Source organism: Perca fluviatilis, chromosome 21 (assembly GCF_010015445.1).
Source record: "Perca fluviatilis chromosome 21, GENO_Pfluv_1.0, whole genome shotgun sequence".
Taxonomy (NCBI): Eukaryota; Metazoa; Chordata; class Actinopteri; order Perciformes; family Percidae; genus Perca; species Perca fluviatilis.
Genome location: NC_053132.1, coordinates 20,208,295 through 20,232,586, shown reverse-complemented (window position 1 = coordinate 20,232,586; position 24,292 = coordinate 20,208,295). Strand labels below are relative to the sequence as shown.

Sequence of the window (24,292 nt, the reverse complement as noted above, 5' to 3'; positions counted from 1 at the left end):
AAAGATTGTTCTTGCTCGGGCTTTAACTTCTGGGTATTCATCACGTTGCCACAACAAACCGAACGGCTTCGCTCGCATCTTTCTCCGCCGACATTATGGAACTTATGGTGCGTTCTTTTTGTCTTGTAATCGCGACTAGTAGCTCGAGTGTGACGTCACATCCATGTCGAAAAACAAATAACCGCGGGTTGTTGCGTTCTTTTTGTCACACAATACTACGAGTCGGAGAAAAGATGGATTTTTGTAACATTTTTAGTAACATTTAGGATTCTATTCACCCAGTTATTGACATATTACACAAATATATTTCACAGTTTGATACATGAAAATTACGTTTTGATTAACGTTAACGTTAGGCTACTGCTCTGCTTTCTGCTCAAGACTCGGCTTAAAGCCATTGTTGTCATATAGCAACCGAGCGTCTCTAGCCAATTTCAGCTGCACAAGCTGCAAAATAACTAATTAGGCGGTATTTAACTCCTAATAAGACTGTAGCGACATGCCTATAGGTAGCAGTATACAGTGCTATGTGTACGACTTCTTCATGTACGACAAAAGTGCTTAAAATTGTAGAAAAACACAATGTTTACGACGTGTGATGCACAACGTAGCCATCTTTGAAAGTGAACTCGGGGTCCTCTGAGTTCAGACGACTTGACGAGTCGTATATACGACCTCGGGGGTGTTCTTTTTGCAACTTCCGGTTCGTAACTCCGGAAAACGACTCGTAGATCGACTTCGGTGGACAAAAAGAACGCACCATAAAATTCAAACAAGCGCACGACCTCAACGTCATCGTTCTCAGCCACTCCCTCTGTTCGCTGATTGGACTGCCAAAGATTTGGCCGGAGAAAACCCAAGAATATACCGCAAACCCAGACGTTGTACTGAAGGAAAATGAAAATTGAGCGGAAGTACGTAGGGCGGGGCCAGGCTAGGCCAGGTCATCGTTGCAAATGAGAATTTGTTCTCAATCGGTCATTGGTTAAATAAAGGTTAAATAAAATAAATTAAGAAACGTAGTAACAAAGTAAACAACAAATGTAATTTACAATCTGCAGGACAAAACTGTGTAAACTATGAGAAAGAAAGAATGCAGACAGAGCATGAGGGGTTACTGAATAGTTTGATGTGTATGAAAATGATCATATGGTATGGCAGGCACTCACCAGATATCAACCTGTTCACCACCATCAAAACACCAAGCAGTGGTGGAAAGGTAAGAATAAACTTTTTGAGGTTTTTGAGGTACTTGTAGTTGGAGTATTTCTATTTGATGCTACTTTACTCTTTGTGTCAAGTCATGTTAGTCTTTAATTGAGTCCTTGTAGTCTTGTTTTATTTTCTATAAAGAAAAGTGAAAACATCTGCCAGTGCAATAAAGATATTTGTAATATTTTGACTACTTTTAAAAAAAAAAACTTACAAGTTTTTCATAATTCTAATGCAGCTAGCTACTTTGAAAATAAGTAGTCAACCTTAGCTCCACCTCAATCAAGTACAACAGTAAAAGGCTACTTACACATTAATACATCAGTAACCCTATAATGCAATATGTATCATACAACACCATCAAACGAGTCATTTTTTGTAACAAGTACTTTTATTTTTTAATTACATTTTGGCTGATAATACCACTTCCTTGCTTTTACTTGAGTACACTTTTGAATGCAGGTATGTATTATCTTTGCATTGTGGTCTTCTACAGTTACTTAAGTAAAGTATCTGAATACTTCCACCAGTGACACCAGATGAGATAATATCCCGTGTAAGAATTCATCCCTCTGCAGACCGGTAGTGGCCTAACACCTTTTTTTATGTTGTATGTATGTTTGTCTTTGTCCATCTGTTTTTAACTATGTGCCTTTTTATTCATATTCATAAATAATTTTTGTATTGCATAACCTTTACATGTTGTTTTTGTAGGTATATTATTCAATCTCTTTTTTGCCATCACTGCATGCATTTGATTATACTACTTTAATGAAATAAAAAATGTTGTATGCAGTTTCTATGTGTGATTGCTACTTTCCTGTGCCTGCACACTAAGTACAGTGCTGAGGTTCCATCTTTATCATTATTAAAACCATCATCATCCATTTTTTAGGATGCATATGTATAGTTTTGAAATCCGTTTCTGTTTTTAGAAAGCTATTCATTCTACCTTACTGCTTTGTTTCATCTGATCTAAGGACACCAGTTTATGATTCTAATCAAGCTAAAATGTTATAGTGAAGTGTCCTGGCCATGTTCCTTCTTTTAACAATGCTATCAAGGTCAGGGTACTAAAGTATAATCCGTTTTTCATCAAAGCATGGTTTTCCATTGAGTACAAAAAGACTGTTAATAGATAACAGAAAACGTGATCATATTTTTTTTTTTTTTCAAATCCTTGGACATTTTTGCCATTACTGGACAGGAAAGCCGAGAGATATGAAAGGGGAGAGAGAGGGGAAGACATGCAGGAAAACCATCACAGGTAGGATTTGAACCCTGGACCTTCTGCATCAAAAAACAAACTTCTGCACATGTGCACCACCTCTGCCAAGTGAGCTAAACAGCCACAGAAAGTGTGATCATTTGTATGAAACTCAAACTTTTTCCAGCAGTCATCGAGCATGGAAAGTCCAAGTTAGAAGTAGGAGTAGCTATCAGATCCCTATCATCAAACACTTTTATGAATCTTGTAATACAAACATGTCATTGAATAGGTTTCAACAAGTTGTAACTGGTTCAAGGACAAATATATTTGCACCCATTTAGCTGAGCAATTTAAATATTACAGTCCAATTGTTGAGTAATGTAAATCCAAATGGAAACGCTGTCATCATTGTCAGCCGGGACGTCCTGTCTCTTCCTCCTTTATAAATAACACATTCACTTCAACACAACTCGAGTCTTCTGGTCACCAAACAACAACCTGCAAAAGAGTGATACGTCAATTATTGGTCATTCACAAAAGTATGATTTAATATCATGTTAAGAACATGGATGGACTAATAAAACGGGCCTATCGGGCACAGGCAAAACCACTACAAAGACACAAAATGACGTGAAGTTTTCTGTCTGTGGCTGTGCCCAGGGGCTCACTGTCTCATAATCCCTCTGTGGTTAAGAAGTAAAAGCTATAGTGCGTAGTTTCTGTCGCCCCCATGAGGAATTCTAAGTAATATGTTACGCACTATAGGTTCAATAGTAATATCTTGACTGAACTAAAAGGCAAGTAGTTGGGAGGACAGACTGTAATAAAGCTAAAGCTCATTGGGTGGAGCTACAGGAGCACAGTTTCTTGGTTCTGTGTGAGGTTAGACTGAAGTCCAGTGGAAAAGGAGGAGAGAGGTTACTAATTTACCAAAAATCAAATCAATTAAGCATTGGAGTGGAAAGGTTTAATCTAGCCCATCGTCTATTCTCCTGTTTATCCCCTGCACTGCTGACCTTTCAGCATGTGGCATATAAATTAAAAAAGAAACCACCATTGCCATCTCTGTATTCTTCATTTATATGCTTTCTTTGGCTCCACCATTAGCAGGATGGGAACCATACCCCCCACAAAATGTCAACCACTTGTAAAAACATTGCTCCATAGCGCCACTAGTGTTCAAAGGCTCTACCTTTAGGTTTCAACAACAGTTAACCAACTTAAGGTTGTATCACATTCACAAAAATCTGGAAAGCCTTTAGTAACAATGAAAAACTACCACTGTGTTCTTAACTACGGTATACATACCTGATGAACATGACAGTAAGCAGTGCACCAGAAGCAGGTCCCACCCAGTAGACCCAGTGATGGTTCCAGTGGTTGGCAGCCACTGCAGGACCAAAGGCTCGGGCAGGGTTCATACAAGCCCCAGACACCATCCCTCTGAAACAACAGCAGGCACATACCAACACTGTCACACAGCTGGGGACCACAGTGGTGCAGCTCAACGGTATGTATGGAAGTAGCAGTTAGATTTTCAGCAACAGAGTCACCCAAAATAGAAGTAATGCAATAGTGATTTGATTGTTGTTTAAATGCACTTTAAAATCTCAAATTCTGCCCATGATTTGTTATTATACAAATTAGAATGTTCATTCAATCAAAAATGTTCCCTAGATAGTTTATGTGGATAAATGAGATAATGAGACCTTGGCCTATGAAGGTAATACATTAACCTTGGCATTTGATATGTATGATAGGTGTGGAGGAGGGTTGTGGCCAGAGCTGTAGCTAATATTGCGATCTGTATCTTTTTAACGGTAATCCGGGGGTTAGCCGTCTGCCTGTTTACCACCTGTATTCTTTTTATGCTGATTCCAGTATTTACAGACTTAGTATATGTAAATTTGGATACTTATAGGCCAACAAAAGTTAGATGATTTAGTATTATGCCACCATAAATGTAGGCTTTCATGCAAGGTAATAAAACATTAACACTATTTTTATGGGTCCATAAGTGTCCTGGAGAGAATTACATATCATATACTAATTAATAGTAGAGATAACCATAACAATTGTGCATTTTAGGAGAAAAAAAAGAATGAAATTTATAACATAGTTAGTACATAGCCTAAGGTTTATTTTCAGATGTGGAGGGAAGTCAGATTTTACCTCTGAGGACCGTTAAAAGGTCAAATCCAAGATGGCCGGCAGTCCCCCAGGTCTAATGTTCAAAAACGTTCAATTTTGGAACCACACTTTCTCACAGCGACAGCGAATCAATTCATGGCACAATTTTGATGCTTCAGGGAGAGTGGTTCCAAGTGGCTGCCACCCAGTTGTTTCCTTTGTCCAGCCCCAGTCAGATGGCTTTGGCATCTATGGACCATCGCCTGGTTCCAACAGTTGGCCTGGTAGCAAGTGCACTTGATGTGCTGCTTAAGTGCTGCCTGGGTTGGAGCAATGTTTTCCAGAGTTCTAGACCTGTGTCCTTGCATCGCTCCCTTTTGTGGTCTCAGTGGTTTGGTCGTACATTAGCTCTACAAATCGCTCTAGCAGTAACATCGATCCTTTACTGACCTCACTTGGCATAGATAGGAGTTCATTAAAAGCAGCAGAGAAACTCCACCCCCACTCTATCTGACTCTAAAGATCCATTCAGTTACACAGAGGGCTGGTTAAATTCAATCTGGGATTGTGCATGTGTGTGTGTTTCCCATGGCAGGCTGTTACAAATTACATCAGACATTGCCAATGGTGTCTGCCAGCACTTCAGGGTGGAAGATGTAGTGTGCCCACCAAAGTTGCTTCATGCTGTGGACAACATTGACCACAATCCAAGTTCTGCAACAGCCAAAGATTCCTTCCATGGCACTGGAATCTCGCTTATGCTGCATCCATCACACACAAATGGTGTGCCATCAGCCTAAACAATTGTGCCACCAGCTGCCCTCTAGATGAAGGACTTCAGTGCACCAGCTGTAGAAGGTCCTGTGAGTCCTGCCAACCTCCTGGCTGCTGCAGCTGCCACAGAAGGTGAGTGCATGGCTCAGCAAAGTCAAGACAGCTGTTGAAAAGTCTACCATGGATAGCAAGATATCATGGTCTGCCTACCACGCTGACACACAACAAGCTGCCATCCCACCAGTAGCAATCAAAGCACTATTACCTCAGTGGCAATGATACAACACTCCATGGACATTGTCAAGGCAGCAGTTCAGCATGTGAACCCTGGTCAGATTTCTGTCCTTGCTGCTGTGCAACCACTGTATGCTATTGCTAAAGAAGTCCAGTGGACTTAGCCAGGCACCTTACAGAGAGATCACTTAGTGATCATCTTCGGTGGTCTACACATTGAGATGGCCATGTTGAAGTTGCTGGGAGACTGGCTGGAAGACAGTGGCTGGACAAACGCCCTGGTACAGGCTTACATTGCAAGTTCAGGAACAGCAAAGCCCTGGATTTTTGCCCTAGATCACACGCACTACTCCAGATGACTTCCGGTACACATCCATGACATTGTAACCAGGTTATAAATACCAGACATTGTCATAAAAATGATATTAACCTAAAGGTATTTGATAAAATATGTCACTTATGTGTTATACATGGTTAAAAAAAAGTTATTTCATGAAAGGGTTAAAAAGTACAGTGTAATAAATAAGTTTAAAAGACACAGATGTATAGTTTTAAATATCTTGTTTTATTTTGAAGAGTTCATGGTTGTAAGAGGAAGTGGTATTCGTGAATGATACTGGTCATCAATTGGTTAAAGAACAATTCCGGCGCAAAATGAACCTAGGGGTTAATAACATATGTGTACCGAGTCGACCGCTGGGATATGTTTTCATGCTAATCGAATGTGTCTCTAGCTTGAAACAAGATAGCGCAAACCGCTGATTAGCTTATGAAGCTAGTTGTCGGGGCAGAGGGTAAAGAAAAAAAAATCGATATTTCTACACCATTAACAAGGCTCAAAATAACACCACACTTCAACGGTAGCATAATGAGGGTCCCTACATGTAAACCGAAGCATTGAGAACTTTGTAAGTGTACAGACAGTTTATTAAAAAAATAGATTATAAAGACAGTAGCGTTCGGGTATACAAGCAGGCGCCATCTTGGGAAAACAGTCATGACCAGTCAAACGATGAACGCCGTGCAACCAGTAACCAGTAACATAGCTCAAGCACGGCGTTCGTGGTTCGACTGGAATTGTCCTTGAAGGTGGGTGGAATCACAGGTAAACAGGAAGTAAAAGTGTGAGAACGTGTGTTAATGGTGTTAAGAGTGATGGTTTGACTGACAAAGTAGGAACATGAGGAATGTAAAAGTTTTTACAAAAAAGTATGAAGGCTAGTTGTCTTAGACTATCAATTCAACAGTCTTCACCCAGATATTCAGTCTACATATTTTCTGCAACCAGCTGGATTTATTTCTACTCGAAGTTTATCGGTTGTTCAGACACGTTGCTAGCTAGCTCATTAGCCAATATTTGTAGGTTGTTAGCATTCATTAGCAAAGTGAATGTACTCTTAGCCACCGTAGCTAACCCAGCTAACGCTATTGGCTCCAGTCAAGCATTTTCAATGATGAAACTTGAAGATTCATGAGATAAGTTAGTGCTACTTTTATCATTTTATTGCTCTTTTCTGAGTGAAGTGGAGGAAAAGACAGTGGACTTCTCTATTATTGAGCGTCGCATCAGGCCTGCAAACGGGGTTTGTTGGCTTGTGTTTGTCTGTGTCTGTGCTTGAAGTTTGGGCCCACTGAGTTTAGTGTGAACCTGAACTTAAGGTAACATGATTTAAGGTAGCTAAAGGAACTCAATACATTTAAAAGTGTAAATAGGTAAAAGAGAAATAGCACTATATTACTTTAGGTATTCTTTATTGGGAACTACTGTACGTTAACTGATTTAACGAACTCAGAGCCCTCCCCTGACTAAACTGGGGATAGGTGGGCTATAACTCTAGCTGAAAAACACCCAGATGTCCTAGCAGAATTCAAGTCTGGAAATTTTGTGGTGCACAAACCCAGCAACAAGTTCTCTGCCATGGCACTCGACCAGTCCCACCAGCAGAACAATGCAAAGGTGAATGGTTCTGGTAGGGCTATTGAACTGACTGGCAATCCAGGAGCACTCAGATGCTGGATGGTAGCAGGACTACAGATTTTGGGCAACAGGCAATAAAGCAACAGCATGGTGCTAGTGACACTGGACACCATCACCATGACCAGCAACCTGGAGTGCAAGCATTATTCCTGAAGGTTAAGACACTTGTGACAGTGCTTGAAGAGATGGGGAATCCATTTATAGAACACAGCCAAGACCTACCTAGTAGTCATTGACACAAGGGACATCATGGACACCCAAGTGGCTGAAACTGTGAGAAGGATCGAGACCCTTGGTGAGAATATCGCATTGCACTTTTCTGCTTTTTTTGCACTTCTGGTTGGATGCAAACTGCATTTTGTTGTCTTTGTACTTGTACTCTGCACAATGACAATAAAGTTGAATCTAATCTAGAAGTACACCAAGTTTGTAACAGAAAGACTAGAACAGTGTAAAACACTTGTCGCGCAAACAATTCAAAAGAACAAGTTGCCCTTGTTCAGTAGGTTACTGGTGAAGATTAATTCAAAACAGAAGACACAGCTCTATTTTTGAGACTGTACATCTCCTGTCAAACATGAGATGGAGACATCAACAATTTCTTCTCCCATGAAAACCGTGCAGCACAGCCAGCTCTGTCAGCTGGAGGAAACATTCTGATTGGTTTTAAAGCAGATTTACTTCACTGCCTGGAATCATATCTTCTCTCAGGCTGTGCCTGTTGCTGATGCAACAATTCTCGATGGTGTGCTGTGGTTCAAATGCTAAATCCTGGAACATTGTGACGGTATAAACCAACCCTGTAGCTGTTTGCTCTTATTGTCTAGGATTTTACCAGAGATTGGTTACAAAACGCTTGAGCTCTGCCAATGGTGGACACTATTACACCTCACACCGGAACTCCCTTCTTCTTCCGTTTTCCTTGTTGTTTTACCTGCCTTTTATGCCCTTTGACCCAAGCAGGACCATACCTACTCCCCAATCAAGACCGTCAAGTAAACAATCGGTTGGATCATAACGTCACAAAATCAAGAACATTTGGTGATTTGCAGTATGGAGAAAGAGTGTTTGCACCATACATCTCTGCTCAACTTGAGAAAACTAGCCGCATCGATCTTGTCTGGCATGTACTGTATACCTACCTGCCAGCCTAAAAGCCTCAACCAGAGAGAAAAGGGGAAATGGCATCAGGAGACAGGTGGGTTCTTTGACTGGGATGCCAAAGAACTGGAAGAACTTCCTTTGATGCAATCAGAACAAAACCGAATTGTTTGCTTTCCTTAAATGCGTAGCTGTTCATCTTCCACTAGCAGAGGGCAAAGAACTGTATGCAACAGATGGAAGTCCTCTGCTCTCTTGCTGAGTCATACTTGGCCTGCCATGCCCCATGTTCGCAAGAGGAGTCTGACACTCTTCTTCTGCAAGTGGCAGATGCTGCGCAAAAGGGCTGTAAAAAGGTGACCATATGTACTGTTGATACTGATGTGGCGGTCCAACACATTGGTCCAACACAGTGTCTGACTCTCCCAGTTCTTCATGCTTTCACCAAGTGTGACACTGTATCTGCATTTGTTGGCAGAGGAAAGAAGACTGCCTGGGAAACTTTGAAATCTTTCCCAGAAGTGAATGATGCTTTCGATGAGTATGCCAAGTGAGGTCAGTGAAGGATAAAAGTTACTGCTAGAGCCATTTGTGGTGCTAATGTACGACCGACGAAGTCATTGATCAAGTGTGCCAAAGCTGCACTTAAATGCAATGCACTGTACTTCTGTTCATTACCATTATCATCATTACTGTTAATATAGTATTAAAATAGACTAGCACATTGGTCTATTCCCTTAATTGTTTTGTTTTATCTCTATAGTGTTAAACTGAAAGTGAAGTTTCACTATATTGCATAGGTCCAATCCAATTTGCAAGCAAAGAGAAACGTACTAGTAAAAGAATGTGAAGTGAAGTTTTTAACGTAATTTGACCTTGACCTTGATATAAATGCACTTCCTTAAATTCTGGTGATCTCAAAAGTATCACCAAATGAATGGGCACCCCCAATTTGGTTGAAAAATACACCTTAAGTGTTTTACTACTAACACTTTTGAACATTAGACCTGGGGGACTGGCGGCCATCTTGGATAAAAAAAATAAAAACACCTTATGGTATGCACTAACTATGTTAGAAATGTCGTCCTTTTCTCATAAAATGCACAATTTTTATAATATGAGAGCTTGTCCGCTGTACTATAAGGAAAATTGATAATGTTATAAAAGTTATTGATGTCCAGTAGGGCTTTGACTCCGAACTTCGTCATTCGAATATAATTCGAATATTAAAAAGATTAATGATATTCGAACAAATATTAGGCAGCCCTTAATATTCAAATCTGTTATGGACATTGTTTTTTGTAAATATGTTTGCTTTTTCAATTCAGATGCAACATCAGACCACTTACGTAGGCTACGGTGAAAGCTCCGAACTTCCTGTCGAAAGCACACTGTTTGTGTTTAATCCAGGGTCTGACTTTTAATAATATTAACAATTTTAATAATTGTGTTTTCCTTCTGAAAACATCATTGTCTGCCTATAGACATTGACTGATACACTGCCCTCTGGTGGACAGAACATATACAACTTAAGTTTGATAAAGAATATAGGTCTTACTGAAGGCATTTAATGGTCAAAATATTATTAATAAATATTCAAATATACTTGAATATTAATATTAATAAACAAACAAACTTCGAATATGATTTTTGGGCAAAAGTCAAAGCCCTAATGTCCAGAGGAATAAGAATGGTGGCTGTGGCTAAGTGGTAGAGAGGTTGCCTGCCAATTGGAAGGTTGGTGGTTCCATCCCTGGCCCTGCTGTGCCAACGGAGTGTCAACGTGTGTTATCTGATGAGCAGGTGGCACCTTGTATGGCAGCCTCGGCAACAGTGTGTGAATGGTGAATATTTCCTGTACTATGTTAAAGTGCTCTGAGTAGTTGTTAAGACTAGAAAAGCACTATATAGAAACAGTTTTTTTTTACATTTAATGAAACTTGCAGACAATCTAATTGAACTGCTAAATAAACAAATTAAATATGGAAAATCTATTTGTTCTTTTTGCTGTCATGACCTCAGTATTTCAAAAGTTCTGGCTTCTGCTCTGGCTATGATCTGAAAAACTGATAGACATGGACGAATGGAATAAATAGTGATGACTTTTCTTCAGAGATTCTTACCCAGAAAATATGTTGGCTGTCACGGTGAGGCCGATGCAGAAAGGAGCCGACGGTGAGCGGGTTTGGCCGTTGACGGCCCCCATGCACACCACAGTGGTAAGGAAGAGGGTCATCATCACCTCTGCCACAGTGGTTTTACCCAGATCATTGTTGACGTTAAAGGCCCCTCCAAGGGAAGCATTATACACATCAGTGGGGTAGATTACCTAAAAGTACAACAAATTAAATATATATCATCCAGTGCATGATAAAATTGACTGACGGCAATAGTTTTCATTCATTTTAAACCCTTTTTTTTTTTTCTACCCAACAAAGCATGCCAGGAAATCAAGACCATCAAGGGTTCATATCCAACCTGCGGCAATTTCCTGCATGTCTTCCCCCTTTCATGTCTAAGCTGTCCCAGAAATGCCCCCAAAAAATAATCTTAAAAAAAAAAGATATAAATTGTGTTTTATTGATACACAATTTCAACAAAAAGTCACAATAATGAGATAATAAGTCAGAATTATGAGATATGTCAAAATGTTTACCTTACTAAGTCATAATTGCAGATAAATCAAACATTTGACTTACAGTACTGAGTTAAAATTACAAGATATAAAGTCAAAATCTTAAAATACTTATGAAACTTAAAAATCATGAGATAGTCAAAATTTGTATTTTGTATATTTTTACCTGTTATTTCAAATAAATAAAAAAAGAAGCGATAAGTCAACATTGCAACTTACTAAATCAAAATTACGGAATGCTAAGTCAAAATAATATTTAAACATATCTCATATTTTTGACTAAATGAGTGCAAGTTAACATTTTGGCTTACAATGAGTTTTATTATGACTAACTTTTATATTTTGATATTTTTATTTAGATTTTTCTCACCTTGGTCAAACCAGCACCGATCATGCCTCCACACATCTGAGCCAGGACGTACGGCAGCAGAAGGGAAAGCCCCATCCCTCCACACAGGTAGACGCTCAGAGACACTGCAGGGTTAAAGTGGCCTCCACTGCAATAAACATAATGAACTTTACTCTGTCTCTAAATGGTGTTATAAACTGATAACGAGGACACCTATCCATAGAACATGGGGTGAAATGAATTTGCAAATGATTCTGTTGTATCAAATAGAAGAAGTCGGTGACTGACAAAAAAGAGAAACTATTTGAAGCTTAGTCTTGCCTACTTTGATATGGTTGAATGCTATCTAAATCTCAGTAAACACATTAACATGTCCAGGAAAAGTCACTTTAAAATAAGAATTATACTTTAAATTAGTCAATGTATGTTATCTTTGTCTCCACACGTGCTTTTGGGAGGAAATTAAAACCTTTCTGATATTGTAAATACAAGAAATGATCAGTCAGTTCAAACACATACAATATCAAGCATTTGACATTGTTTACCTGATTTGCCCGAGGACCATAATCAGCACTCCCAGAGCCAGTCCGTGTGCCACAGCGGGCTGGATGACGCCAGCGTCTCCCACATTCCCAATAACAGACGCACACCCCACAAACACAAACATGGTGGTCCCGAACAGCTCAGCCAGGCAGGGCTGCACATACAGCTCAAAGATGCATCTCTTCTGGTTGGTGTCTCCTCTCTCTGCTGACGGCTCTCCCATCTCAGCTATTGTGAAGACCTCTGTCTTGGCTTTTGTCCCCGCCATAATGAAGAAAAAAAAATGTTCTACCCTGTGCGCCTTGTTTCTCTGGTGGACCACAGCCCGCACTGGGTGGTCTGATGAGTGTACACTTATCTATATGAGTTGTTAGGATGATCCATAAAGGACATACGCACATCCCCATTTTTTTTTCTCTGATGCCCCACCTTCCTGCAATTGTTTATACTCCAAGGCAATCCGGACAACCTCATAAAATTATAGTACTGTTAGTTAGTTTTAGCAGAACAGCAACACATATTTTTGTTTTCTATCTTTTAAATCATTGTAATACATCTGAAGAGTGTAAAACTTGTTTTTTCATGTTAGACCTGCAATTACTGATTTTTTAGCCACTTTTCGGAAGCGGAAACAAGCTATTAACACAACACTTGATACGTTATCACTTTTAAGTTGATATGGTGAAGGTAGTAGCAGTGGTGAAAGAGGTATTCAAATATTTTACTTAAAGCTGCAGAAGGTATAATTTAAAAACATAACAAAAAAAAACACCACAATTGGATCCATTAGTATAGTATATAGTATGAATTAAAGCTGCTTTAAATTCTGAGAATAACTAAATATAAAGATAGATTTCTATATAAATGTAGGGCCTTACAACACAATCCAGTTCATAGCATTTAACTTAACACACAAAAGCCTTCATTCAGCGTACATAGTGATATCAGCGTGTCCTTCACACTGCAGATAACCCATCTGATAGTTAGATTAAAAGTCCATGAGAGAGAGTTCATAAATAAACACAGCAACACAATCTTACACAAAAGTACATTTTTATTCAACTACACTTAAACCACTATGATCAAATATATTCCATCACAAACTAATGTGTCATGTCCTCTGTGCTGTTTGAAACTTGGCTCAAGAATAGAAAACATTTTATGGGCAAATGTTAATAAACCAGTAGTTGCAACAAGTAGTTGCAATGTAATGCATTTCTTGCAGTTTGACACTAGTTCTATCGCATGCATGTATGTATGTATGTTTTGTAAGAAAATGAGTCTGGAAGTGCAATTGATTAATAAATAAAAACAAAATGGCAAATAAAACCCAGAAAAGGACAAATATATGACATCTGAAAACGTCATACATTCATTAATATCCAACACAAGCGAGCAGATTTTGAAATGATACTTTTGTTTAAGTGATTGCGTAGTCACAGACAAAATATGTCTGTAAGCAAATTAATAAAACACACTTCAGCCATTTTACAGTTGGTAACTCAGTGCCAGTGTAAAGACACACCTCTTCACAGTTCTTAATCTAATCATCTCTTATCTTCCAGATGTACAGGGTCACAAAGGACGCTTATCAAATGACATTCTGCTGATGCTGCAAGTTTTCATAGCGGAACAGCTCCCCAAGAAGGGCTTGATGGAGAATACAGGCTTCCTTTTCCCCCCCAATGTCTCCTTTCGCACCTCTTCTCCGGTTGTTGATTGTGGTGTACATACAGGTAAACGCATGTCCAACAGTGGGGCAGTTTCACACTCAAAAGGCCAACTGTGACAGACCTGAGGAAACAGAACATGACCCGTTCTTGTAAATGACCACACATCAGACATTCCAACTGGGAGGATGGGTGGAAATATGAAACATTTAAGACATTCCACATTTATCGCCACTGATTTCCTGAATCGATTGCAATTCACAAGGCCCCGATTTGATACAATATCAATTTGATTAGGAATATTTTAGTTACAATACAAATTGTGCTTATATAAAATATATTCTTATAAAACTAATGCTGTAAATTATACAAGGAACCCTCTAACCTGGTGCATTATTAAAAAAATATTAATAATAAGAATCGACCCCCAAAAAAGTTACAGACAGAAAAAAATTTACAAGGGCTTTCTTTAGGGCAAGGTGTGATGCAGAGACAGTATACCTAAAGCCATACATCTGTGAAAATGGCCATACAAGTTTTTCCCTCGCCAAAACGTAGCCTAACTTTGGTGCGTTATTTAGCATGACATGGATTCCTTAAATCATCTAGTTTCATGATACCAATATCTTCACTCTAGATTTTTTTACGGAGCCGCTTCAAAGATAGATCTCTGGATTTTATTTATCGATATCGCATCATTCAAATGAAGATCGATTTGAATCAGAAAATGGATTTATCACACCCAGCCCTACATATAAGTAACGCAAAGCCAATAAACCAACATACTGTATGGCGCAGATGACCCTGAAACTGACTCATAGTTTTTTTCTTTCCTACTACAGCTAACATACCCAATTCATTTAAATGGAAGTGTAACATAACTGTGCATTACCCAGATTGATTTTGTCCTTGGTGGCCCAGCAGATGGTGTAGTGTTGAAGCAGTTGTTGCAACAGCTCCTTCTCATCCAGGAACTCCAGACGCTCAATTCTGCAAGAAATAAAATAAATATTTCATCATCTGTTCAGGATTGTGATCTTTCATGTCAGGCTATATACAGATGACATAATCATTCTGCAGGGTTTGCAACTGAGGCACCAACAGTCAAGATTCGAAATTACCAGTGTGAAAATATCACGTATTTTGTTTGTTTCACCGAATGGGATGTTTTAGTGTTTCAATTCTACTGGTTGTTGAAATGCTGTTAAAGTATCAAAACACTTAATCCACAGAGAAATGCACACAGCCCGTACTGTTGCCTTTAAACGTGTAGTCAGGACTTCCGTACAATTGCGATGTCACAACTTTACTATATGTAGGTAGAAAGCGTTGCTGCTACAGTGTCGTTACAGTCATTCCCCAGCTGCAATGACTGTGAAAAGACTCAGAGAGCGCAAATGTGGAAGACCTGGAAACGCTGACCAATCAGGGCAGACTGGGCTGTTTCGGGATGGGGGCTTCAAGACACAGGCGCAAAAAAAAAAAAGGTGTTTCAGACAGACATTATAAGAAACATAATGTGGTTTTTTTTAATAGTAAAGCATGTAAGCATGTTCGAGTAGAAACTCAAAAGTGTGAACATTGAATGAGCAAAATACGACCCCTTTAAGTCTGAGATACGGTATACAACTCCATTATTAAAACATTCCTAAATCAGAGTAAAGGGGTATTCTAGCAATTTAGTTTATATTACAGTACAGGACTCTCACAAATTTGGTGAACTAGCGAGAGACAGATTAAAAAAGAATACCAGTAGCCACAATTGATGCAACAGAGGCTGAGATATTCTGATTTTTAGTTCCTATGGTTCAAGTTCCAAAAATCCAGATGCTACACTTCCCATAATGCAACTCTGTAACATCTTTGGTTGGACCCTCCGCCTGATATATGCCCACTTCCTTTAAACTCCACACCCCCCAGATTATGACGCAGCTTTTATGTTAAAAACGTTTCTCCAAGCCAAAGCTGAGATACATCTGATGACTCTTAATCACATATGGTGATACGATTTGACAGCTGTGGTGAGAAGAATAAATCACAATGGATAAGACGATAATGTGTAGATGTGCAAAGTGTATATCCGACAAATACTGCCGCTTCTGTAAAACTGGATTAAATGGAGTACTAAGCAGTATTTTGGCCTGCATTACCTTCCCACATCTTCCTGGGGGAGCATACTGTAGACCGTCATCATGTCCAGAGCATCAGCATGCTCCCAGCCTGTCTTAAGAAACCGCTCCTTCTGCAAACACACATTAAAACACTTTACTGATTTCTCGAACATCAGACCCTCAAATCATTCTTACATTTTGGATATGACAGTTACTGGCCTCACAGAGCCGCTCAACTCATCAAAAACCTCTGGAAAACTAAGACTTCATTGTTGATTTGGTTGTAAAATATTGCATTTGAGTAGGTGGGGGGTGGGTTACCTGAGATTCCAGAGACTGGCAGGCCTCCACTCCTGCCAGGATGCACTGCCGACGCTGCAGGTTCTCGATCATCACCTGGCCAAATCGATCGCTCATGTTCAACTGGACACAAAGATCATGTTGAGTGGATGAAAGCCATACGTTAGGTTACATTATTAAATCTCAGCTCAAATGCGCCCGTTCTACTTCTGTCCATTTGAATACCTTTATATAAATATAAAACCCAAGATACTTGCATAAGGTGTCACATGAATAACAGAAGGCAACAACTGTGTTCTTTTGCTGTACGGGATGAAGTCATCGGTCTTGTTTACCTGTTCGTAGTTGATGAACATGGCGGTGTGGAAGGTTTCTGCAGCCCAGTGAACTACATTGGAGGACTGGGAGGGCGTCATGTAGACCAGCACACACTCAGACAGGAGCAGCGTAGGTAATCTGGGAATGAGAACAGTAGTACACTTAACCACAACAACATAATCAGAAAGCACTCAGAGTAACTCTGCCAAGGCCAAACAAGCCTCTAAATCTGATATTTTAATTATTTGTTTTCATTTTTATAATCTTTTATTCCGTTATCTGGATCCAGACACGTCAATGTTGAACATAATGCACATTTCTTTATTCAGCTAAGCACAGTCGAAAATAGTGAAATTGTTCATAAATCTTGCAGTGTTGAAAACATAAATGGCTCAGGAGAGACTTTAAAGCAGTTCCCCTCTGCACCAAATTCCATTGAAATTTGTAATGTTTTTGAGAGGTCTTGCTAATTACTAACATAGAGACTAAAAACAACTGTCTCCTTATCATCTATGCAAAATCTATCATATCCACAGAGGAATATTGCATTTTCACTCCAACCTTTAGTGTGGGCAGGCAGAACACAAACGAGTCTCTTGCTCTTAAACAATCAGGACTAATAAAAAAAACAACTGCATTTACACATTCATATCTGGCAGCTCAATGAAAAAAAGAGAGCCTCACTCTTAGTCAAACTTCCCTGGATAAATAAAGGTAATAATGTGTGAGTTACGAGCTGGGGCCATAGAAAACATCCCATCATACAAAAAAGGGATATCTGTGCCATCCAACTACTTTAAAATAGCCATGTGGATTGGACCACTGCCACCTAAAAACATTTAGGAATCCAAACACTCAGCCCTGTGGCTTTAGGATGTTTGTCGTTTGCTCCTTCACAAATAACTCAATCCATGTCAGTTAGGGTGGATTCTAGGGGTGGAAGAAAAAAATCAATACACTTGAGTATCGCAATATTTTATTTTGCAATAATGTATAGATTTTCCAAAACGCAATATCAATTTTTTTTTTTTTTTAAGTTTACGTTTACGTTCAAAAATATTGATGTAAGACAGTGGTCCACGTTTATGTTGTGTTTAAACCCCCCTACCATTAGATGGCTATGCTGAGATGCACCACTATTGTCCTTGCCTAACAGTGCCTAACAGTGCCTGACTTTTTGCTAGAAGCTAACAATGTAGCTATGGCTGAACTTTGGCCTACTTTAGCATATAAACATTTGCTCACTAAGAACCTGTGAACCACAATCCCAAACTGGCAGTTTGATTTTCTGTGTACTGAATTGTTTACCTAAAGTAAACTTCTTTGACTTTTATGAACATCATGTCTTTTTTTTTTATATTAGTTTTTCTAAAATAATACTTTAAAAAAAAATCCCAATATTATCGCCTTACGCACAGTATCGAAATATATTGCAATATATTGTACCTTGACCCATGTATCGTGACACGTATCGTATTGCTAGATTCTTGCCAATACACAGTCCTAGTGGATTCCAATACTTTCACAATGGAACAAATGATCAAAACCTACACAGAAATTTATCAAAATGTGCTTGAATACACTGCTTACATGTCATGCTACCACTCTCCTTGAAGTCGCATATTTAGCAATATCTTAGCCACATTTCAAGTCACCAGGAGGTTTGATACTCATATCATACATTTTCGGTGGGGTATCTTTTCAAATCGGGCTACAGACGTCAGAAATTATACAGTATCTGCATTACAGCCATACAGACGCTCACTCTAGTGACTCTGTTATCTAGAGTCACTCACTGTGAGAAAACAGAAAGATAAGCTTCAATTCTTGGATTTCTAAAGACTTGCTGGGAAAACTGACAACTGATAGACAGACTAATTCAACAAAATAAGATATAATAACCTCAGGTTAGTATACGCTTTCTTCCAAAAACTGAAATTATTTGCCTAGCACGACTAGTATGAAGCATGAAATTGAGATAAAAACTAAGATGACAAAAATATATCTTCACATACTCTGGATTAAGCTGGAACTTCTTCAGTTTTTCATCCAAATTAGAGATGTCTCTGAGGTCCGCTCCAATGATACAGTAACGGTCTGAGTCAAGGCTGTGGGCATCTGAGCGAACACAAAACAAAAACACACATTGTGAGGAAGTTGGAAAAGATACTAAACAGACCCACAGAAAGAGTCCCTGACCTAAACCACATAGATATTAATGATTGGAACTTTTGTTCATTACCTAGCAGTAAGGAGTCTGTTGAGTGGGTTTCAATGAGGGGTTTGGACAGGGGTGGTTTTGTCCTAGTTAAAGAAAAAAAAAAAAAACACCATTAAAATTCATAACCCAAACAGCAACAATAAACTTGGCTAGCTACACTACGATCAGGCATTTTACATGCTATACCATCTCTTGATAGTTCTCTGCTACTAAAAGCATAATATATGTATATGTACACACACTCAGTTACTAGGATATATAGTCTATACATATTAGAGGTGTTCTAATGAATCAAATAATTGATGCATCGAATCGTGTACATGGACGATGCTGCATCGATAATCGGCAGGCTCATAATCGATTATTTCTGTTTACAATTTAATGTAGGCCTAACAACATTTCTGTTTACATATTCGGTTATGTTTTGCACATTCAGGAAGTGCCATGTGCTCAGTGCTGTAGTTTTATGTAACCAATTTATTTAGTATTAGAGCACTGCAGAATGTTTTGTTTTTGAAGTTTGAAAAGCTATGAATTAAATATCCTACATGGCTTTAATAGAAAAATGTATTTGACGCATCGAGATATCGAATCGAAGACATGATAATCGTAATCGAATCGGGAGATCAGTGAAGATTCACACCTCTAATACATATGTACATTACACCTCGACATACAATAAATCAAATATGTTTTGTTTTTGATGAAGATATGTTGAGCTTAATGTGAATTAGCACATATAATATATAATAGACATCGTTACATACATGTGATGATAACATGCACTATAAACACACTGCGACTGTTCCTTGAATTTTTTCGTACAGCAGCTGTAAATGTAGCTCTGTCTCCCTCTACTGATCTTGACCCGACATTGCAATACCAAAAAAAGAAGGAAAAAAACCACTTGCGCTGCTTAATGTGCTTCCTTATAATGACAGTACTACTAACTACCTAAAGATTAAATTCAAATGAGATTTTCCTCATCGTCAGTGAGGTATTGCATAATATATAACCATCAAAACCAGATCTTCTGCTATGTAGATTGTGGCTGATCTGGTTCACGTATGGCACACGATATGGGGGATAAAAAAAATAAACAAGTAATAATAATAATAGTTAGCATGGTTGTCTTACTTGATATAGTGTATTTTCCTGGCCACAACTGTTGGAAAGTCAACTTCAAAGAACTTCCGTGGCATGAGGTTTTCATCCTATAAAAACACAAACACACACACACACACACACACACACACACACACACACACACACACACACACACACACACACACACACACACACACACACACACACACACACACACACACACACACACACAAAAAAACACACACACAATTACTTTGAGGCTAGTCCAGTGTATGCGCTGCAAAAAGCCACATCAGACCAATGGTGAGTCACATTTACAGCAGAGTCCTGGCAGTGAGCTGCAATGCTGCAAACCTTAAGTCTCCAAAACGTGGTGTCCAGGCCAGCACCCAGGTTGATTACTTGACAGTCGCACTCTGCTTTCCTTATAAACGCGTCAAGAAGATGGTTAACTCCTCGAACGCGGGCATAGTAACCTGTCAGAGGAGATAAGGAGACAGTAAAATAAGCTAATAAAACACACACATGGGCTACATCACATACAAATAGACATTCTTCAGACCATTTTGCAATGCGGCTCAGCAATGTAGCATTTTACATACTATCAGTATTAGGGGTGTGAAATGAATTGCATTGATGCATCGTGATGCGGACCTGGACGATTCTGCATCGATGCAGTGACAGACCATAAGCTATCGTTGCCTACTGATGTCACTCGTTTCTGGTCACTGCCTCTCTTTGTTTTTGCCTATTGTCTGTCTGCTGTGTTCAGACTTTCAGGAAGTGTCTTTTTTAAGAGCAGGTACAATACAAAGGGGAGTTTCATATATATCTGACTGCTTGAATTTGTTAATGAAAACCATGTGTAGCAATATATAATAATATTGACGAGGTGACGCATCGTGAGGAGTCATGATATTGAATCGATTCGAATCAGTGAGATCAGTGAAGATTCACACCCCTAGTGGGAATCGCCAGAGGCCCGACGATACGATATTATCACTAAACTAATAAGGATACGATATTATGCGATTGGTCATTTAAACATATTGCAATATTCTGCGATATATTGCAATGTATGACCTTTTTCTAAATTCAAATGATGTCCCCAAAGGAAAACATCTATTTTATCTAAAACAATATTTGCTTATTTCACCCCTGCAAAATGAGATTGTCAAGCAGATTTTATTTTTTTTGTACGAAAAAGTTAAATTCTCACGTGCAATTTATATAATAAAAGATCGATAGTTGATGTATACTTGTGTATCGATACAGTACTTGACATGGAAAATATGGTGATACCATGCTGTATCGATTTTAATAAAATCACAAACATTACAGCTGACAACTCCTCACCAACCACATTGTAAAGGGAGGTGTTTATAGCTGGTCAAATAGACCGTTGTCATCACTACTTTATGCACTGCCTTCACACGTTTTTTTTCAACCTCACAGTATGGCGCTTATGAGGGACTTGCTGCAGACGAGATGTTCATTTTATGTACTGTTGATCCTGTGACTTGTAGTGCCACTCTGAAGTGAATATGATGAGGACATCATGATGACATGACTCAATTTACCAAGTTAATGAGTTACTTAGGAATAAAATAAAAATGTGTGTGAAAGAATAGTGTATCACTTACCTCTATTGATTTCAGGTGCCTTCCGCTCCCCTACAGATCTTACAAAATACTGGATATAGGGGTCCTTCCAGTAGCTTTTACTGGTAGCAAACCTAGTATATGAATTATAAATTTGATGAGGAGGTGACATACATATTTTAAGCTTCTAATGAAACAACATTTTTATTATTAGCATTTAATCAAATTACCCCCTTGAAAGTTCTGCTGATTGCACTAAGGATTTAAGACCCAGCTCTATTATATCCGTCTACTTTTCTGCTCTATTTTTGGTTTTGCTGTCCATACTATGGTCTATGTGGTATGTTGTCATACTAGTAACTTACACAAATTACAACTGAGATCTTTCATTTAATGTTGGAAAACGTTACTTGATTATATGCACTATAACGTTGAAGTAGTAGGTTAATCGTTTCATGCAGCATTACCTTAAATATGCATTTACTACTTCACTTCTTCAACTTAAGTCACCTTAACACGATGCAATTAAAATCCAAAGGACTTGTAAGGTTAAACTTTGCTGCTGCGTATCCTGCTGTTACCTTTTGCATATGGTTGCATCGTCACAGGTCGCCCTCACTGCTTCATCGGCAGTATCCGAGTCTGTGAAGGGTTGCCGAGTCGCCATTAATGATCCTTTTTTCTATCGTTATATAGTTAACATTAAAACTGTAAGCGCTGCCTAACCTCGTCCACCTGCTTTACACTGGCTAGCTACAACAAGCTAACTGGCTAGCTCCATGTTGACAGGTGCGGGTTATTTAACGAAACGGGGAAGAAGAAGAAGAATAAAACTATGTGCGTAGTCGGGTTGCTCAACTACTTGTGTATAGTAAACAAACTACGAGTTGGGTGGAAATACGCAGAATTTAACGAGGGAGTAATATTATTCCTAATAACAACTCCTAGCAACAAATGTAAGAACACTTCCGCCCATATGATAAACACTTCCGGTTAGTATTTTTCAGATTAAAAGTATCACAGCAAAAGTGCTCATTTTGCAAACGAATAAAATAAACCTACCACACAATCCCAGCATTGTTTTTTTTTTTAAAGTAAAATATGTGTCATATTATATTATAAGCCAATTGCACCTCCACCTTTGTCTGAGGTGCTCATTACTGTTTTGCACTAAGCATCATCCTTTGGTAGGTTTTAGCTGCAACAGTTGACCTGACGTTGACAAATATTGTCATTAAACCTGCCAAAGCAAAGACAGATGGTTTGTGGAGTCTGTCTTATAGAGACGTGCTATGTGTATGTGACAATAAAGTACCTTTAGGCTACCTTTACCTTACCTTACTTGCTTAGGGTCACTTTGGTTTCTGAATGGCCTTTACATTTAAGCCATTATTTATAATGATTATTTACCCCTCTTCTTGTCTCTGTTAGTAGGTATCTTCACCAAATTCAGAATTCAGAAAATGGAGTTTAAGAGATTTTGCTGTCAGAAATCAATTTAACTAGTAAACGATGCACCAGAATCAGCTGACCACCTCCATTTGTTTTATTCTGAAGAGAGCAAAGACAGCAAGGATGATAAAAGTGAAAACACAAAGGGCCCCCCCCCCCCTTTGTGTTTTCACTTTTATCATCCTTTTATCACACATTAAAAAGGTGCAGAACAGTGACAGGACATTCATCAAATGCCATGTGAAATATGGAATTTAACCCTTGTGTGGTCCTTCGGGTCCCAGTGACCTGAAGGACAACACAAGGATTATGTACTCTCCGTTTACTTTGTTGAGAATTGCTCTCTAAAACCGGGTTTCTTTTAAAGTAAGTAAAGTTTATTTCTAGAACACATTTAAACACAGTTTAAGCTGACCAAAATGCTGTACAAACAAGAACTAAGGTGCTGTATTAACCCTTGTTTAGAGAGCAATTCTCAACAAAGTAAACGGAGTACATAATCCTTGTATTGTCCTTCGGTCACTGGGACCTGAAGGACAACACAAGGGTTAAAGCCACTCTGGCACATTTCCTTGCAAATTGTGTGGGGAAATCCTGCCATTATAAAGCCAACCTCATTGAGGACGCCATGTGTCCCTCTGACAATCAAGAATTCCAGTGTGGCATCTGTAGAGTGTGTCTGAATCTCTCAAGAGAACATACAGCATGTACAAAGCCACATGAAAGAGATAGGGACCTGTCCTTGTGGAAGAATCTTCAGCAGCTTTATTAAAAATCCTTTTGAGGATCAACACGGGGGAGAAACCATACAGCTGCAAAGCATAATGCATAAGGCATAATGCATTTGGCCTCTGACAGAAGCCTGTCTGAGTCATTTTACTGCTGCTATTAGTGAAAAAAAAGGTGTAGGCCTACTGACTCTTGTTTCCAGTAAAATGTTTTCACTGGTACTTTGTCTTTGAAATCATCTTATGTTATATAATACCATACTTTCCAGAACATTGTATGGCCATATTAAGAATAGTAATCTGGGTTTTTGGTCTCAGATAAATCAGTGTTCAAAAAGTGTCCAAAGTGTCAAACAATTTGTTCCACATAATATCAACACATTGGAGATGGTAAAATGTCTGCTTATCTTTAGTCTGGCATACTTTATAATGGACTTATGTAGGATTAACAAATCAAAACAGCTACTGAAAGTGTTTGGAGGTGATCATTGTGTAGTTTGTAGCTTGTACCAGGGACTATAACATATATTGTAATATTAAATCTGACTTTCTTTTCTCGTGGCCCATTATGCTCTCTTGAAATATAAAGTAGCCTACTGTTTCTGAATTTAGATGCAT

General features: G+C 38.8%; 2 protein-coding genes across 2 annotated transcripts; both read right to left on the bottom strand.

The window, feature by feature from the left end:
* Positions 1–1,629: 1,629 nt before the first annotated feature.
* On the bottom strand, positions 1,630–12,528 carry aqp8a.1 (aquaporin 8a, tandem duplicate 1). The gene is made up of 5 exons (XM_039787216.1): positions 12,169–12,528; positions 11,645–11,771; positions 10,763–10,968; positions 3,731–3,865; positions 1,630–2,920 (listed from the first exon to the last, which is right to left on the bottom strand). The coding sequence occupies exons 1-5, from the start codon at positions 12,432–12,434 to the stop codon at positions 2,878–2,880; spliced, it is 777 nt and encodes a 258-aa protein (XP_039643150.1). The 5' UTR covers positions 12,435–12,528; the 3' UTR covers positions 1,630–2,877.
* Positions 12,529–13,202: 674 nt separating this feature from the next.
* lcmt1 (leucine carboxyl methyltransferase 1) lies at positions 13,203–22,482 on the bottom strand. The gene is made up of 11 exons (XM_039789285.1): positions 22,076–22,482; positions 21,537–21,628; positions 20,248–20,369; positions 19,924–20,000; positions 18,808–18,869; positions 18,581–18,683; positions 16,583–16,703; positions 16,269–16,370; positions 15,987–16,078; positions 14,729–14,826; positions 13,203–13,960 (listed from the first exon to the last, which is right to left on the bottom strand). The coding sequence occupies exons 1-11, from the start codon at positions 22,159–22,161 to the stop codon at positions 13,938–13,940; spliced, it is 978 nt and encodes a 325-aa protein (XP_039645219.1). The 5' UTR covers positions 22,162–22,482; the 3' UTR covers positions 13,203–13,937.
* Between the last annotated feature and the right edge of the window lie 1,810 nt (positions 22,483–24,292).

Bases quoted from the DNA above. Each gene is read 5' to 3' on its own strand.
- aqp8a.1 (XM_039787216.1), bottom strand. From the start codon at position 12,434: ATGGCGGGGACAAAAGCCAAGACAGAGGTCTTCACAATAGCTGAGATG. The intron at 3,866-10,762 runs GTAAGAATCTCT...CTGTTGTTTCAG, and splicing joins ACAGCCAACATATTTTCTGG to AGGGATGGTGTCTGGGGCTT. The intron at 2,921-3,730 runs GTATGTATACCG...ACTCTTTTGCAG, and splicing joins CTTACTGTCATGTTCATCAG to GTTGTTGTTTGGTGACCAGA.
- lcmt1 (XM_039789285.1), bottom strand. From the start codon at position 22,161: ATGGCGACTCGGCAACCCTTCACAGACTCGGATACTGCCGATGAAGCA. The intron at 20,370-21,536 runs GTAAGTGATACA...CTCCTCTGACAG, and splicing joins GGCACCTGAAATCAATAGAG to GTTACTATGCCCGCGTTCGA. The intron at 14,827-15,986 runs GTAATGCAGGCC...TATTTCTTGCAG, and splicing joins CCCCAGGAAGATGTGGGAAG to AATTGAGCGTCTGGAGTTCC.